The 19,799-nt window shown below is 39.2% G+C and overlaps 1 protein-coding gene across 1 annotated transcript in view; it reads right to left on the reverse strand.

Annotated features, from left to right (window-relative positions):
* MID1 (midline 1) overlaps positions 1-19,799 on the reverse strand; it is a 130,238-nt gene that overhangs the window by 71,060 nt on the left and 39,379 nt on the right. Inside the window, exon 3 of the mRNA XM_064278042.1 lies at positions 4,418-4,559. Coding sequence (XP_064134112.1) covers positions 4,418-4,559 — 142 coding nt within the window. The remainder of the gene's footprint in view (positions 1-4,417; positions 4,560-19,799) is intronic.

The raw sequence follows: 19,799 nt of genomic DNA on the forward strand, positions 1-19,799 counted from the left end.
CTAGGCCATGATTTCCAGTATTGTGTGATTGTCTACCATTTTGTCATCTGATGTGATTTTCCTACATGTTATAAATCCTACCTCTATGATGTTAATGAGGTGGGACTAGAGTCAGTTATGTTAATGAGGCAGGACTCAATCTACAAGATTAGTTTTGTCTTAAGTCAACCTCTTTTGAGATAAAAGAGATAAGCCAGTAGAGAGACAGGAGGACCTCATACCACCAAGAAACAACAGCCAAGAGAATAGCACGATTTTTGGACCTGGAGTCCCTGCACTGAGAAGCTCCTCGGACTGGGAAGATTAATGACAAGGACCTTTGTCCACAGCCAACAGAGAGAGAAAGCCTTTTTCTGGAGCTGGCACCCTGAATTCTGACTTCTAACCTCCTAGACTGTGAGAGAATAAATTTCTTTGTTAAAGCCATCCACTTGTGGTATTTCTGTTATAGCAGCACCAGATGACTAACACACCCACAAACATTTCTTTCCATTCCAAAGGATTTACAGGGAAACAACAGAGAAAGAATGAATATCCTTACTCCTTGTCTAGAGTAACTTCTAATGTCATGGATGTCTATTTGAAGTCTACTACAATCAATGCAGTGATAGCTTTATTTAAAAAGCCTATATATAAAAAAAAAACCGTTGCCGTTGAGTCGATTCCGACTCATAGTGACCCTATAGGACAGAGTAGAACTGCTCCATAGAGTTTCCAAGGAGTCCCTGGAGGATTTGAACTGCCAACCTTTAGGTTAGCAGCCGTAGCCCTTAACCACTGCGCCACCAGGGTTTCCAAAAAGCCTATGTAGCAACTCAAATATATAATCTCTGGAAATAAAACCAAAATTTACTTGTAAATTTCTTGACTGAAACATTCATCTATCATTTAAAATTACTCAACACCACACAATATAATTTTACATCATGTTAGGAGGAATACCATTTTGTAAATTCAAACTATACTGATACTGCATTAAGAGCAAAGAAGTTCTTCTGAAATTACTACTACAGGCCATAATGGAAACCAGACACTAATGCTTTCAAGTAACTAACTGAAATTGAATGAAATAATCACCCACGCCATAAAGCATTTATAAGACTTCCCTATAAAACAGGTAATTTTTTTACTGAGGAGAAATAATTCCTTCTTACTGTCCTAAACATTAAATGCCATCACATCATAAAACTAAAATATGGCACATGGATCATTCCATTTTGTTCATCCTTTTAGTCCTATAATACATATTCACTTTATAATAATGGAAACATGAGGCCTATTAACTATTATTTACAATGTTTGTTCAATCAACAAGGCTCAAAATGTTCCCTGGAGAGACCACTGCCAAAAGCGAATCCAGTCAAAACAGAGGATTAGAAAGGTCTGGGTTCTGCAACACGCCACGTCTACTGCTGCTGCTGGTACGCTCGCCTTGATTCCAACATGTGGAAGAGAATTGGTTCCAATTTGACAGTCATGACAGTTGTAGAAGCAAGGGAAGCTGCGGCATGAACCCATGGGTTCGCTGGACAGCTCCAACCTGCCCTCTCACCCACATGTCGCTTCAATAACCCCCCTTTTCTTTTCCCTTTATGTGTCTTTCCCTCCGCCATCTCTCGTCAGCACCCTAAATGGCGCAGAGATGAAGCGTGTGATCCGAGGAGGAGAGAAGAACACCCTAGTTCCTCCCATCCTGGAAACAACAGCAGAAGTCATAACAAATTCGGAGTTTAAAAGCATTGCCAACTCTTGCATTTCTCTCACTAACCAGTTTTAAATTTCCAATCCCAGAAAGAACGTTTGTCACTGGAAGTGCAAACCGTATAAGAAAAAGTATTTTAACCCTTTCATTCAAGCACCAGTGTTTGCACAGCAGAGATGTTTTGATACTGACTGGATCTGAAAACGTTTGGTCATTTTTATTATCCTGAGGAATGTACCATTGAGAGACATAATTGTGTTGATACAAATATCAGCACCCCAATTCCTGGAGTACTTTGAAAAATGGTTTTTGGAAAATCTACAGGATCTGGCTCAAGTACTCCTTCACAAAGTCTCAGGCAAAATGGACTCATTTTTTTCCTCTCTTTTAATCCCTACTTCCCATACCATGGAGCCCTGGTAGCGCAGTAGTTAAGAGCTTGGCTGCTAACCAAAAGGTCGGCAGTTTGAAACCACCAGCCACTCCTCGGAAACCCTTTGGAGCTGTCCTGTTGGGTCGCTGTGAGTTGGAATCGACTCCACAGCAACAGGTTTGGTTTTCTTTCTTCTTTTTTTTTTTTTTTGGTTTTTCTCATACCACAATCCACCCAATCTAAGATACCAGCAACTGTAAATCTCATCCTTACTTTACGTGCCAGTCAGAAAGAAAAAAATGCTGCCAATTACACTAGGTCCCACCATTAATTTTCAGATGCAGCCCAATTTCAGAGAGATTAGTTGATGAAAAAAAAATGCACCTTGTATACTAGCTTAGCATGTGATCAGCTACTCCACTGTTCTCTAATTATGTCGTGTGTGTATGTTTTTTTAAACACATTTTAAGCTATTATAATGTTTTTACTATATTGTCCATAGGCATTTAAGAGATCATAAACTTATAATTATTGATTAGATGACCAAAAAAGGATTCCAGGAAAATTGCTATTGTGAAACAGAGTTACTGTCAAAAATTTTAAACACACACTCAAAATGGTTTGCTTTTCCAAACTTACAAACAGTTCAATAGTTTTCAGATTGGCCATTTGAACAGTCATCATGCACATGTGTTCAAAGCAAACTCCCTGGGCTTCCACAGTGTGCAAACTACTGCTCTAGAGTCTGGGGATACAAAGACAAATAAGACCTCATGCCCATCCCGAAAGACTTTACGTTCTAGTTGGAAAAATGGAAACCAGTGCATGCAATAATGATCAAGGCCATAAGAAGATTATTGATAAAATGTTATGGGATTCAGAAAAAGGAGGGATGACTCTGGGGAACCAAAGAAACATTCACAATTGAAGTGCCACTCGACTTGGGATAAGAGGGATAGAGGAAGGATTCGGACAAGGAGTCATGGAGTGGGAAGGACGGGGTCAACCGACTTGGATGAAGGCCGGAAGACTTGAAAGCAGAGTACATAGGCAATCGGTTTGAGTGCATGGAGTGGAGAGTGGACAGGTTGGGAGAAGATGATAAAGGACTGTGAATATCGTGCCAAGGAATTGATGTTAATTTCTTTTTCCATGTACAGTGTGGAGTCATTAAATGTTCCACTACTGCTGGAATTGTGGTCGATTTCATGGAAACATACTAGATAACCAAGATGCATTTATAACATATACCTTTTAAATAATGCTTTTTTGGTTGTTCTTTGTAAGGGTGATTAAAATTGACAATATTAGGAGTGCTATGCAATGCTGGATCAGGGACAGCTGTCATGGAAGTGGGCTCAGGACAGAGATGGGGATAGGGACAGATTCTCCGAAGGCCTAGTCTCTTCCACTTTAATCCATCTCACATATTTGGCTTCTGCAAAAGATTTAACTTTAAGAAAGATTCCTATTTTGCAAATCAAAACCACAATGAGATACCACTTCAAACCTGCTAGGATGGCTATTATCAGAAAAACAGAAAAAAATAACTAGTGTTGGCGAGGATGTGGAGAAATTGGAACCCTCATCCATTGCTGCTGGAAATGTAAAACGGTGCAGCCGCTGTGGAAAGCAATTTGGCGGTGCCTCAAAAAGTCAAACAGAATTACCATACGACCCAGCAATTCCACTCGTAAGTATACACCCAAGAGACTTGAAAACAGGTTCTCAAACAGATACTTGTATACTAGTGTTGATTGTAGCACTTTTCACAACAGTCAAAAGACGGTAACAACGCAAGTGCCCATCAACAGATGAATGGATAAACAAAATGTGGTCTACTCGTACAATGGAGTATTATTCAGTCATAAAGAGAAATAAAGGTCTAATAGTTGCCATGACATGGAAGAACCTTGAAAACATTATGCTGAGCAAAATAAGTCAGACTCAGAAGGATCAATACTGTACAATTGATTGTAGAAATATCTAGAATTGGTAAATGCGCAGAGACCAAAGTTCATTAGTGGTTGCCAGGGGTTGGGTGAGGAGGGAGCGAGGAGTTACCGCTTAAGGGGTACTGAGTTTCTGTTCGGGGTGATGGAAAAATATTCGGAAATGGGGAGTGGTGATGGCTGCACAATACGGTGAACGCAGTTAATGTCATCGAACTGGACACTTAAAAATTGTTAAAAATGGCAAACTTTGTTACATATATTTCACCACAAGAAAATTTAAAAGAAAAGAAAGATTCCTGTTTTAAAAATACAGTGGGTGGGAGTGTGAGCATAAAAACCCCAGATCTAGCAGATTTCGTATGAAACGTACCACATAGAGATACTCACCTCGACATGTTGGCAGGTTTGGATGAGTTTAGCCAACAGGGTCTCCAGTTCCGTGTTCCTCTTGATAAGGCTGGTGAGGTTACTCTCCAAGTTTTGCTGTTCAAAAACGAGAGGGAATATATAATTTTGCATGATTTTAATACTTTAGCACACACAAAATTACTCATGCTCAGGAAACACCAAGACATTTTTCAGAAACTCCCATGCAATCTATGCAATTTCAAATATTTATAGATTGAAGCTGGATTTTGAAAAGCTGTATCTAAAAGGACCTACTGAAGTGTTCAAATTTCATTCTTTTTGTTACTGCTTCTTGCACTAACTCGACAATTAGTTATAGGTTACTTCTAGGTCATGAACGAGGGAGAAAGGTGGTAATTGGATTTCTACATTCCCTGACTGACTCAGAAATGGCAATAACATAAAGAATATATTCCTACATCAACTCAACTAGAATTGGATTTTTAGGATTTCACCATATCAAGGGCAAGCTGAGGTCATTCCCTGGAAGAAGGGCTTGAATGGCTCAGCTAGTGCTAACAACAGGGCCGTTTATTGGCATTTCTAAGAAGTCATCATCACTCATGTTTACTCAGCCACAGTGCATTTTATTGTATGTGCTTCCATTCTTTGCCTATAATGCCAGATCAAATTTCCTTAAGCACTACGTTTACCATGTCACTATCCTGCTGAAGAATCTAGAATTATTTTCTCTTCCCTTAGAGCATCGAATTTAAAGTTTGCTGGAATATCCATTTAATTTTATTTTCAACCACAATAACCCTGTGTTCTGGGTGAGACTGATTAAGATTTCTCATTGAGTTCCCCATTGCTTATCATTCCGTATGGTCTTCATTTATACCATTCGTTTATTTATTTACTCATTCATCCAAGAAGTATTACTGAGCTTCTATATGCCAGACATGAGAGAGATGCTGGGACAGCAAACATAAAAAGTATCTAGTCTCTGCCCGCAAGGAAATGGCTATGGCACTGGCAGAAAAACCTGTTGCCTTCGAGTCAATTCCAACTCATAGCGACCCTATAGGGCAGAGTAGAACTGCCCCATAGGGTTTCCAAGGTTGTAATCTTTACGGAAGCAGACTGCCACACCTTTCTCCTGGTTAGCAGCTGAGCACTTAACCACTGCACTGTAAATGACAGAAGGGGAAGAGCCCAGGGCTGCTTGCTGAAGGTTTCTGAGAGGATACAATCTTGCAACTGAAGCTGGAAGGATGAGTGGGAATTTTTTTTGTGGACAAAAATGGGAATTTCTTGGGAAGATGTGATGGAGGCAGAGTGAGGGCAGGGAAGAGTATTCCATGGGCAGGAAATAGAACAATGTCATGCGCCAACATCACAAGATGTCAGAAGTCCTGGGATTAGGGAAACTGTATTTTACTACATAGATAGTTTCACAAACACAGCAAAGACACGGAACAAAAAGACAATTTATGGAAAAGAAAATATACCTGAGATTTGTAATGGCATCTGAAGAAGAGGATTTGGAAGATTACAAGAGATTTGGAAAAGTAGCAATTTCATAAAGGTGATAATGGTTTATTATGCAGTAAAGTCTACTTGTGAAAATTTTCACTCCTACTTTCCTAAATTTTAGATTTTGAAAGGTATATTATGAAAAATAAGCATGTTTAACATGCTTAAAATGCACATGTTAGAAGCAGAAATCCTTTTGGTTCTTCTTAAAGAAGTTATGCTTATTAGTCTGTGGTTCATATAAACCCAGTGCCCTCGAGTCGATTCTGACTCATAGTGACCCTAGAGGACAGGGTAGAACTGCCCCATAGAGTTTCCAAGGAGCGCCTGGTGGATTCAAACTGCAGACTCTTTGGTTAGCAGCCGTAGCACTTAACCACTACGCCACCAGGGTTTCCGTTCATCATATATATATATTTTTAATAATTTCAATGATTGCATTTTTCATTTCCCATAGGTTCTTGATCACATCTCCCTGTTCTTGGTAAATTACTTTCTCTTCCTGTTCTGAGGATATAATTCCCTCCTCTATAACTTCCAAAGAACTAAACATACCTATTCTTAAGTTCATTTGAGAAAAGGCAAGTCTATCTTTTCCTGTGTTTGCTTAACACTTCCCGAGAGTCTGGATTTTGTCTTGTAATTTTGCCCAACAGCTCATCTCACCGAACTTAGTTCTCTGTGCCATGATTTGGGAATTGTCCGAGTCCAGACAGCTGAGGTGCACACTCTAGTGTTAGGCCTTGAGGTTCTTCCCTGAAGAGGGTACTCCCACAAGACACCCATGTATGATACAGGCAGAGATCCTGGTTCAGCTCAGCGCTCCTGCTTCCTTCCACAACAGTTTCGTGTCTCGCTCCAATTCCAGAAAAGGTGGAAGGTGCCCTTTGACCTCAGTGTATGGATGTAGACTACTAGCCTCCAGGTATATGAGGGGTTATAGTCCTAAACTACTGCCACATGCGGGGTGTACTCCACCATGTTTCCCCTCTTGTCCCACTGCCTCATCTGGTTTCCAGTCCTTGTGGGCGACTCAGCTTCTGCCTCCCCATACCATTCTTGTACCTCCTTTCCATCTCTGGTCTTTGGAAACTTTCCACTTATGTTTAAACATGGTTATACATTCTTTGGAGTCCCTGAGTGGTGCAAACGGTTAGCGTGCTCAACTGCTAACTGAAAAGGCTGGAAGTTTGAGTCCACCCATAGGTGCTTCAGAAGAAAGCCCGGCTATCCACTTCTGAAAGGTCACAGCTCTTGAAAATTGTGGATGCGAGTTCTACTGAGAAACACACGGTATTCCCACGAGTTGGAATGGAATTGACAGCAACTAGGTTTTTGGTTGCTGGTTTATGTATTCCTCAAAATACATTTTAAAATATTTTAGCTATAATTCTTATTGTTTAGAGTTCAGAGGGAGGCTTTTGTGTATATTTCATCTAGACTGAAACATCAACAAGAAATCTTCAAATCTGGCTTTGAAACACTCAAAGAGCCCAAAATAAGAAAATTTTAAAGAAGAAAAATAATTGTTTCTCACTTAAAGTATGGATACAACAAAGAGCCGCAGAATGAGCCAGAGAGAGTGACTTAGGTGCAAGTTAATGATCCCAGGTTTGCATCAAAGAGAAACTCGCTTTCAAAACTTACAGTTTTTCTACTGTTTGGGTTAAATGAATTGCAACTACTAATCACTTTACGGTCAAAGACTACAGAATAATTTTGAGGCATTTTGCTATTTAACATCCCTGTTACACCTGAGCATAAAGAAAACAAAAATCCTCATGACTGGACCAATAAGCAACATCGTGATAAACGGAGAAAAGATTGAAGTTGTCAAGGATTTCATTTTTCTTGGGTCCACAATCAACACCCATGGAAGCAGCAGTCAAGCAATCAAATGATGTACGGCATTGGGCAAATCTGCTACAAAGGACCTCTTTAAAGTGTTGAAAAGCAAGGATGTCACTTTAAGGACTAAGGTGTGCCTGACCCAAGCCATGATGTTTTCAACTGCCTCATATGCCTGCGGAAGCTGGACAATGAATGAGGAAGACTGAAGAAGAATTGATGCCTTTGAATTATGGTATTGCTGAAGAAAACTGAATATACTATGGACTGCCAGAAGAACAAACAAATCTGTCTTGGAAGAAGTACAGTTAGAATACTCCTTAAAGGCAAGGATGGCAAGGCTTTGCCTCACATACTTTGGACATGTTATCAGGAGGGACCAGTCCCTGGAGAAGGACATCATGCTTGGTAGAGGGTCAGGGAAAAAGAGGAAGACCCTTAACGAGATGGACTGACACAGTGGCTTCAACATGGGGCTCAAACATAACAATTGTGAGCATGGCGCCAGGCAGTGTTTCGTTCTGTTGTACATAGGGTTGCTATGAGTTGGAAGTGACTCAGCGCCACCTAACCACCACAACCACAACAACTCTGAGGTATTTCTGTCAACTTCTTTTGCTATGTAATCTCGGGGAATCCTTTTACCTTTCTTTTTGGATGACGTGTCACAACAGGAAATATCTAGGGAAATAACATCATCTGTTTTTTTTTTTTTTAACTGTTTAACGTCCAATTGTCATAGGTATGACTTTTCCAAAGCTGGTCAGCAAAAGAGGGCCAGATATATACAATCTAACACATTTAGATTTTACACACATCTGCTTGCATCCCCCTCCCTTTATCAAGTATACATCATGTGCAAAATCTGTTTTTAATCAAGTAATACCTACTCTAAAGCCTGTGGTTTAAACACATTGACCTAGCCAGATCCTTTGGGCTTATTCAAATTCAAATAGTACAAGTGTTATTCAAGTCCACAAAGAATTAGAGTTGGTTAGAAATATAATAAAGGGAAATTAAGCTGGGAGAGAGGCTTGTTTCCAAGTAGTACCAGAGGGGCTGACAACACTTTCGAAGAGACCCTGGGTAATGGGACTGTAACAAAATCCAGTCCTCAATTAACCATGTGTCCGTAGCTTCCACTACTGGACTTCTGTGGAGGTTTTCTGGACTTTAACTGTATTACTAACATCTTGTGTGGTGGTCAGCAGGTCCTGAAAGCTCTTGATTTTGACAGTGTCTTGTGCAAAATAGAAATAATATTCTTTGGTGTAGGAGTCTTGTGACTAAGTGGATATAAGTATCTAAATCCCTATGGATATCTAAAATATTCTGCAGAGTACAAAAAAAAACCCCTTCAGTTTCCTGTTCTCACTTTGAAAAGGTCAGTATATTTATGGTTCCATATGGAGCCACGGAGTCAGGTGTGAGTGACCACATATGTAGGTGAGGAGATTGGGATTACCATCCCAGCGGGACCTCTCATATCTCAATTATCTTGGACAAATGATGACTTTCGGGCTCAGTTTTCCTATCCGTAAGGTGCAGTTTACAATAAATCTACCAATCTACACGATTATCACAATCAAATGAGAAAATGAATACATATGCCAGACGGAACTATACAAATGTTTGTTTAAATTATAATTCCAGGATAAAACATCCCGTTTGGTTTTGGTACCAGACACCGTAGGGGCCCAGCCGTCTCCCTTGGCAGTCACCATTCTTATGCTTACTGAGAGCATTTTACTGCAAGCACCTGTGCCTCTTTCTGCCAGGAAAAGGTTTTATCTGGTCCCACACAGGAAGAACAAGGGGTAGGAGACTGGGAGTGGAGGGATAAACAGTCTAGCTTTCTCACCTTCTGGTGGGACCACTTCAAGCCAGGCAGTTCTATACTCTCTTCCAGTGGGCCCCAGTGAGAGGGAGCCCAGTGCCCATAGGCAACAACCTGCTCATTAGCATGCCCTCTTTCTGCTTCTTTCCCTTCCAGGTCTCACTTCCTCTCTCCCTTACTGGCACCTCCTGGACCTCTGTCCCATTCAAATTCTTAGTCAGGGTCAGCTTCTGAGACAGCTCCATTAAGGCCTTTTCCATAGACATCCTAATCCATTCTCTTTGAATATGCCTTCGTATGTGGAGTAGCCAAATTAACAAAATATTTTATTGCTTTTGAAAGATACTTGCAAATGCAAGAGATTGTTTTGTCTCTTCCCCCCCTTTTGGACTTTTTCTAGGGGTTACCTGTTCTCCGAATCCCAGGCACTAGACCAGCCCTGTCTGATAGAAAAAGAATGGGAACCACCAAGGGCTACAAGCTCTTGGAACAGCACCTGGCACCTGGTGTGGTGTGTTCTATTAGTGTTTGCTAAATCACATAAAGAACTTGTTTTTCAAGTTTTGAGGCTATACTGATAAAAAGTTTAATTTTTAACAAGTAAACCATCACCAAATTAAAAACATGTCCCCACATTTCATAAACTATTTCTTCCACAGATTTTCAACTTAATAGCACACTTCCTGAAAACACTGAATCCAATTTGTTCAATTTTCTCACAAATTTGTGATTTTTGTCAGAATTTCCAGCTCAGCAGCTGGCTCCTACTTTGGACTCTATGGGAGGAGGGAGGACTGGGTAGTTATTGCTAAACGGGTACTACGTTTTCTGTTTAGGGTGATGAAATATATCTGGAAATGGATAGTAGTGATGGTCTGCATAGGTCCTAAATCTCAGTGAATACAAATGTTAATATTTGATGCCACCTCACGTAGGAAGCCCCCCTCCTCTCCTGGTCTGAACAGGTAATTCCGTCTTTTTTGAGCTCGTATTATTTACACCTCCAGGCCTCCTCACTCCTTCGCTCCTCCGCTCTGCTCCTGACGTTCCGAGCCAGGCCTTCTGTGGAGCCAAGCATCTCTAACGTCCCTGGGTCTGCACACGTGCTCTTCCCTCTGCCTGGAACGCAACTGCATAGCAGGAAATCATCCTATTGCACAGTTTACATTGAGTACCTGCTGCATGCTCATCACTACTGAGTACATTCCCACTAAAAACCTGTTGCCGTCGAGTCGGTTCCAACTCATAGTGACCCTACAGGGCACAGTAGAACTTCTGCATAGGGTTTCCAAGGATGTAAATCTTTAGGGAAGCAGACTGCCACATCTTTCTCCCACTGAACGGCTAGTGGGTTAGAACCGCTAACCTTTTGGTTAGCAGCCCAGTGCTTAACCACTGCACCACCAGGGCTCTGCCTTCCCGTTAAAAACCCTCAGATGGTCACTGTGGGAAGATTTAGCATGGGAAACTGAATATTCATTGGACAACCCTTCTGAAATCTAATGTAGCGAAGCCACTGATGAGTTAATTTAATAACTACCACCACCAGTTGCCGTTTAGTCGATTCCAACTCAGGGCGATCCCACGTTTCAGAGTAGAACTGTGCTCTTTAAAGTTTTCAGTGGCTGATTTTTCAGAAGTAGATCATGAGGTCTTTCTTCCAAGGTGCCTCTGGATGGTCTAGAACTGCCAACCTTTGGGTTTGCCACTGAGCACATTAACCATTTGCACCACCCAGAGACTAAAGGAATGCCTTGTACCTGAACAGACATTTGTCCAAAGAAGATATACAAATGGACAATGAGCACATGGAAAGATGGTCAACGTCCTTAATCATTAAAAAAAAAAAAAAGAGAGATGCAAATCAAAACTACAATGAGATATCGCTTCACCCCCCCTAGAATGGCTATGATCAGGAAACAGCAAGTGTGGGCGAGGATGTGGAGAAATGGGAACCCTCATCCATTGTTGGTGGGATTGCAAAATGCTGCAGCTACTGTGGAAAACAGTTTGGTGGCTCCTCAAAAAGTTAAACATAGAACTATCGTATGACCCAGGAATTCCATTCCTAAGTATACATCCAAAAGCAGAAAGACAAACAGATACTCGTTTAGCAATGTTCACTGCAGCACTATTTACAATAGCCAAAAGGTGGAAACAACTCAAGTGCCCATCAACAGATGAATGGATAAACAAAATGAGTCTATCCATACAATGGAATTTTATTCAGCCATAAAGAGAAATGAAGTCCTGAAACATGCTACGACATGGATGAACCTTGAAAATATTCTGCTGAGTGAAATAAGTCAGACACAAAAGGACAAATATATGATTGAACTTATATGAAATACCTAGACGAGGTAAATGCATAGAGACCCAAGTTTATTACTGGTTACCAGGGGCTGGGAGGAGGAAGGAATGGGGAGTTATTGCTGAAGGGGTACTAAGTTTTCTGTTTAGGGTGATGAAAAACATTTGGAAATGAATAGTAGTGATGGTTGCACAACTTGTTGTATGTTACTGATGTCACTGGATTGTCCATGTAAGAAAATGCTGAAATGGCAAATGTTTTGTTATATATATTTTTACCAGAAAACAAGGCTTTCTACACTTAAGGGCTTTTCCCACCAGTAGAGATGAGTCTGAGCCCAAGATGAGGGCCTTGGCAGTTTAGAAGCACTCTCAGGGAATGTTACATAACCCCATCAGACCACTGGGAAGGCAAACACAACATTGTTGAACAAATTTTTATAAACGTGGGTTAATGTATTTAGAGTGATATTCTACCAATTGGTACTGATAAGTCTATTCAAATTCTCTTGAAAACTAAAGACACATTGCTGCTAGCCTAGGAAAAAATATTAGGAGTCTGAAGGAGAATTAAGGAATTTGTTACCTCTTCCCCAGGTGATTTTTTTTCAGAGTGCTCTTATTCTGGGATGGGGAAGAATATGATAATGGTCTTTGTTGGGAAGGATAAGGTTTTATTAAGCGTGTTACTATTTGATGCAATTCAATACCCCCCCAACCACTATCACCAAAGAAGAGGAATAAAAATAATTCAAGATGGTGTTTCTGACGGGTAACAATGAGAGTGAGCAGATTTAATTTCTTAATATTAAGCAAAAGATTGGGTACAAGTTAAATGTGTGGAAGACGAAGTTGTAAAACATGTGTTGCTTAAAGAATGCGGCTTCTCTATATACTTTATGGCAAAAAGATGATTTTTTTTCCTCATAATTTTTGGTTTTGATTCATAAATTTCTAACGGATTTTCATGGAGTGATAGCTCACCACTTCCATTTTGTGGAATCTTTAGTGAGGCACAAGTTGGTAATTTAACAGTCCCCGGAAGGGCAGCTGATTTTCCACAAATCTCAACCCAAGCTTTTTAGCATGTATACACACACCAGCTGAGAATAAGAAATCCAAGCTAACAGATGAGCTTTGTGCTTCTACATACACTGATACCCAATCAAATAGCAAGGTAAGCAGACAAATACCCCTAATTTTAGCCTTTGGAGGCCTGCACCTAAGAGTCAGGTTGCAGGGAATTAATGACTTGTCATTGAGCACTACTATTAAAATGGATGCCTGAAATAGGAGAGTTGAGTAATTCCTTTTGGATTTGCCCAGGTCTTAAAGAATGTTTGCTCTTACTCCTAAGTCAATGCTTCAGAATGTCTTTAAAGTATAATATTAGGTCTGGATACCTTTCAAGGCAAACAGAGATCTGGCTTGTTTCATTCCACAATATTCAGAGTGACATTCAGGAACCATATTCGTAGCCCTGACACCCAATACCGTCACTCCAGTGTGATCAGGATATGAACACGTTGAGTGCCACAACCCGTATATTTTTTTCTAAGAAACTTTAATCACACCCCTTAATATGAAAACACAGCCATATTAACACACACCACCTGCATAAAAGCATAAATTCTTTACATGTAACTCAACTCTTAAGATGTTTTAATTACGTTGCAGGAGTTTAAGGCTATCTTCAGGTTCGACTTACGACAGACCACAAATACATGTGATTTATATCAGTTTTATTTTTTGTTAAATGCCCCTTTTCATTGGGTATGATAGTTACCATTTCCAAATGCCCTGGCAAGACAGGCCGCCAAGGGAACTTCAGAAACCTAATAAAACACAATCTGCATACAAATTTAAGTCTAGTGTTCCATGGACTACAATTTAAGCAATTCTGATATGCGATACCATATTTACCTTGTCAAGTTTTATTGGAAATTTCTATATTAACACCGCAGAATCTGCTCCATATATTTATAAATTCCATCATCAGGGGTTCAGTGTTTATTATTCCAATCTGGTAGTCAATAACGTACAGAGAAAAAATTTAAAACACTTTTTATGGTCTAAAAGACCTTTCAAATTTTAATGGAATGAAATAAATAACTTTGTATAGTTATATTCATTTAGTTTAAATTTTATCAGATCTAATAACGACTACTTATTTCCAGGTATTAGAGATGTGGATGGTCTTTTCTGCTCACTTCCCACTCCTGGCCCCGTTTCTGCCTAAATGAGAGAGGTGAGCAACTGACCAACAAATACATTTCTCAGTTTTGAGAATCAATATGAAGTGAAGCAAGCTGGACTGCTAGGAACCTTTGAAATTCTCTAACTTATACATAATGACCTCTGTTGCAAAATTTACCTGGAGACAAAAGTTTCAAAGACATTGACTATAACCTCTCAATGGAATATACAAGAAGCATTTCAAAGATCATAGCATATGTGTAAGAGCCAAGGAGGTCCAACTGGGCAGCTCGCCTGCTGTCCTCTCTGCTCATTTGCCCCTGTTAAGCTTCAGAATCCTCAACACAGCACTCTGAGTTGCCACTTTCTGTCCATGGAGTTGATGTAAGAGATGAAACTTATCTGCCAACATAGAATAATATAGTGAAGGGATTATGGGAAAGTTGGAAAACGGACTAACAGTAATTACTTTTGCTCACATGAAAGCTCTCAAGTTGAGAAAATACTTAATTTCTTAAACCAGGGGTCGGCAAACTGTGTCCCACAGGCCAAATCCTACCCTTTGCTTGTTTTTTGTATGGCTAGCCAACTAATAATGGTTTTTGTATTTTTAAATGGTTGAAAAAAATTAAAAAAAGAATAAAATTTTGTGACACGTGAAAAAAAAGCATATGAAATTCAAATTTTTTACGTCTATAAAGTTTTGTTGGAACACAGCCACCCCCATTCATTTGCATATCATCTACTGCTGCAATGGCAGAGCTGAATAGTTGAATCCACAAAGGTTAAAATATTTACTATCCATCTCATTATAGAAAAAATGCTGTGTTCTAAAAAACAAACAAAAAAAAACCTTTTAAAAATAATCCAAGCAACTAGAAAGACAAGAGCAAAACTAAGCCTAAATCTAGCAGAAGAAAGGAGATACAAAGATCAGAGCAGAAATAATTAAAATTGAAAACAGACAAACAGTAGAATCAATAAAACCGGAAGCTGGTTCTTCAAAAAGATCAATAAAATTGACAAACCTTTAGCTAGACTGACAAGAAAAAGAAGAGAAAGATGACAATAACCAAAACAAAAAATGAAAGAGGGGCATTACAACTGACCCAATAGAAATAAAGAGAATTATGACAGAATATTATGAACAATATACAGCAACAAACTCGGTAACCTAGAGGAAATAGACAAATTCTTAGAAGCACACAACCTACCAAACTGACTCAAGAGGAAACAGAAAGTCTCAACATACCCAAAACAAGTGCAGAGATCAAATCAGTGATCAAATACCTCCCAACCAAAAAAACAGTCCTGGACCCAATAGCTTCCCTGGAGAATTCTACCAAACATTTAGAGAAGAATTGACAGTAATACCATTTAAACTCTTCCAAAAGATAGAGAAGGAAGGAATACTCCCTAATTCATTCTATGAAGCAAACATAACCCTGATACCCAAACCAGACAAAGATACCACAAGAAATGAAAATTACAGGCCAATCTCTCTTACGAACATAGATACAAAATACTAGTGAAGAGAATCCAACAAAATATTAAAAGAGTCATACACCATGACCAAATGAGATTTATTCCAGAAACGCAGGGATGGTTTAACATTAGAAAATCAATCAATGTAATACACTACATCAACGGAACAAAGGAAAAGAACCACATGATCATCTCTATGGATGCAGAAAAAGCATTTGATAAAATCCAACACCATTTCTTGATGAAAACCCTAAAGAAGATTGGAATAGAAGGGAAATTCCTCAATATGATTCAGGGCATATATGAAAAGCCAGCAGCCAACATTATACTTAATGGAGAAAGACTGAGAGCTTTCCCCTTGAAATTGGGAACAAGACAAGGGTGGCACTCTCATCACTTCTACTCAATATAATATTAGAAGTCCTAGCCGGAGCAATGAGACAAATAAATAAATAAACATATACAGATTGGAAAAGAAGTAGAATTATCACTATTTGCAGATGATATGATTTTATATATACAAAGTTCCAAAGAGTCCACAAGAAAACTTCCAGAGCTCATAGAGGAATTTAGCAAAGTTGCAGAGTAGAAGGTCAACAAACAAAAATCAGTTGGGTTTCTATACATCAGTAATGAGAAATCCGAAAGGGAAATTAGGGAAATGATTCCATTTACAATAGCATCTAAGAGAATAAAATACCTAGGAATGAATCTAACCAGGGATGTGAAGGACTTGTAAGATGAAAACTGTAACACACTGCTGAAAGAGATTAAAGAAGACTTAAATAAATGGGAAGATGTTCCATGTTCATGGATTGGAAGACTTAATATGGTGAAAGTGTCAATATTACCCAAAGCGATCTATAGATTCAACCCAATCCCAATAAAAATTCCAACAGACTTCTTTACAGAAATAGAAAAACCAATCGTCAACTTTATATGGAATGTCAAGAGGCCCCAAATAGCCAAAGCAATGTTGAAGGAGAAGAACAAAGTAGGAGGACTCACACATCCTGATTTTAAAACGCACTATATAGTCACAGTAATCAAAACAGCCTGGTACTGGTATAACAATAGACAAATAGACCAATGGAATAGAATTGAGAATGCAGAAATAAACCCACACATCCACGGTCAATTGATTTTTGACAAGGGTGCTTGCTAAGTTCATACAATGGGGAAAGAAGAGTCTCTTCAATAAATGGTGCTGGAATAATTGGATTCCACATGCAGAAAAATGAAACAGGACCATGCCTCACACCATACACAAAATCAAATTCAAAATGGATTAAGGACCTAAGCGTTCAAACAGAAACCATAAAATTCTTAGAAGAAAAAGCAGGGGCAAAGTTGTCAGGCCTAGCTTTTAATAATGGATTATCTAACACAATCACAAAAGCACAAACAGCAAAAGACAAAATAAATTAATGGGACCTTGTAAAAATTAAAAACTTTTGTTCATCAAAAGACTTTCCAAAAAAAGTGAAAAGACAAGCTACCATCTGGGAGAATATCTTTGGAAACCACACATCCGGTAAGAATTTAATAACCAAAATACATATAAAACTTTGACAATCTAACAATAAAAAGACAAATAACCCAATCATAAAACGAGCAAGGGACTTGCATAGACATCTCACCAAAGAGGACATTCAAATGGCCACCGAACACATGAAAAGAGGCTCAGCATCATTAGCTATCAGAGAGATGAACATCAAAACTACGATGTGATACCATTTCATTCCCACTAGGATGGCTAAGATTTAAAACAAATGAAGAAACAAATGTTGGTGAAGATGTGGGAAAATTGGAACCCTTACCCATCGCTGGTGGGAATGCAAAACAGTACAGCTGTTCTGGAAAACAGTGTGGTGGTTTCTCAAAAAAAAAAAAAACCCTAAAAATAGAACTACCGTTAAAAAAAAAAAACCTGTTGCCGTGGAGTTGATTCCGACTCATAGAGACCCTATAGGACAGAGTAGAACCGCCCAATAGGGTTTCCAAGGAGCGGCTGGTGGATTCAAACTGCCGACCTTTTGGTTAGCATCTGAGCTCTTAACCACAACACCACCAGGGCTCCAGAACTGCCCTATGGCCCAGCAATTCCACTAAGTATATACCCAAAAGACTTGAAAGCCCAGACTCAGAGACTTGTACACCACTGTTCATTGCAGTATTGTTCCCAACAAACAGCTAAAAGGTGGAAACAACCTAAACGCCCATCAAGAAATGAATGGATAAATAAAACGTGGTACATACGTACAGTGGAATACTACTCCACCAGTGGGAAAAATGAAGCCTTGATACATGCTATAGTATGGATGGAGCTGAAAGACATTATGCTGAGTGAAATAAGTCAATCACAAAAGGACAAATATTGTATGAGCCCACTTACATAAAAAGACAAGAAAAGAAAAACATATACAAAACAAAGTTTATTAGTGGTTACCAGGTGGGAGGGATGGGGAAAGGAGGGGTTGGTTAATGGTGATGGAAATCCTGCATTGACTAAGAGTAGGGTTGCACAGCCGGTTATTGTAATTGCTGTCAATAAGTTGCACACCTTTAAAAAGTTGAAATGGCAAAAGTTGTATGATAGATATAGTTACAAAAAAAGACAAAAAAAAAAAAAAAGAAACAGTAGTTGCTAAGGCTGCTTATGTACAACCAAAAGCCTCATGGGATTTGGTTTCTTGGTTTGAGGGTTTAGGGTCGTAATTACATAGGACATCCCAGTTATTTGGCCTAATAACATGATTGGTATTTTTGTTCTGCCTCCTAGTTCTTTGTGTAGTTCCTGGAGTCTTAAAAGCTTGCAAGTGGCCATCCAAGGCACAACAATTGATTTCTATTCACCTGGAGCAACAAAGGAAGAAGGAGAGTCAGGAATAGGAGGAGATGGAATGCGTGGCTAACTGCCTCCACGAACAACTGCCTCCTTTGCCATGAGATGAGAAGAACTGGATGGTGCCCAGCTACCATTACTGAACATTTTACTCAAAGATTCTGTAGAAGAATCCTGATCAAAAGGGAAAAATGCAGAACAAATTTCAAATTCTCATGGACTCCAGACTTCCTAAGGCCACGAAGGTTGGATGAACCCCTGAAACTATTGTTCTGAGATAATCCTTAAACCAAAAATATTCCCTGACGTCTTCTTAAAACCATAGTTTTGCTTAACTAGTAAAATATGTCTGCCTTGAGCATTATGCTCTTTTAAGAACTATCTATATGGAATCAAGCTGACAACAGCAAGTTGAAAGATTAGGTAGGAACCTTCAGGGGCCGTGAATTCCTGTTAATGGGGAGGAAGAACTCAGAAAAGGAGGGTGAGAATGGTTGTACAATTCGAACAATGTAATCAGTGTCACTAAGTGGTACATGTAGAAACTGGTGAATTGGTGTATGTTTTGCTGTGTATATTCTCAAGAACAGCAACAAAATAAATAAAATTAAAAAAAGCAATTCAAGCACTTTTTATTAATTAACACATAGCATTTTCTCTGTTGATCCAAACCATAAACCATTTAAAAATTTCAATTTGACTCAATTCCCTTAACGTTTTCAACTTCCTACCATGGAAGTGTAGCGGTATGCCTAAAATTTCAGTCTTCGGGGACATACTTCTAAAGAAGACTCCGTTATCAAAATAATCTTTAACACAAAAAGGACAATAAGAATAGCTGTATGTAATGGATAAAGTGCAATGACTGAATAAATGTATATGTTCGCTTTGCTCTAGAGGAGCAGAAGATTTGGTCTGAGGAAAAGTAAGTTATAACCTTAAATTGGGTCAAGGTTTCTAGCAAGATCGTGGTCAAGAGTAAGAAAGGCACAGCACTAGGGTTAGTCTGTTCTTCCCATTCCACGGCTAAGTATAAAGCTTTGGGTTGTAAGCACACACAGACTGTGGACTCTGAACTCAGGGACTGCTGTTCCATCAATTCTATTTTTTTCTGTCTCTTTGTTCTTAATAAAATATACCTTAAAGGGGAGCTTAGAGCGCTGGATAATTAACGTCTATAAAATCCCCTGATACTGATGAATGTCATACCCGTTGTTTGTAAATGTCACTTGAAGCTTTACTTCCTCCATCACTCAGGGCGGAATAATTTTGATCTTATCCCCTTTCCTCCCTCTTAAGCAGATGATGACATTGCCAGCTACTCACTAACAAACATGTTCTGGCCTTTCTACTTAAACAGGGTT

Source organism: Loxodonta africana, chromosome X (genome assembly GCF_030014295.1).
Source record: "Loxodonta africana isolate mLoxAfr1 chromosome X, mLoxAfr1.hap2, whole genome shotgun sequence".
NCBI lineage: Eukaryota > Metazoa > Chordata > Mammalia > Proboscidea > Elephantidae > Loxodonta > Loxodonta africana.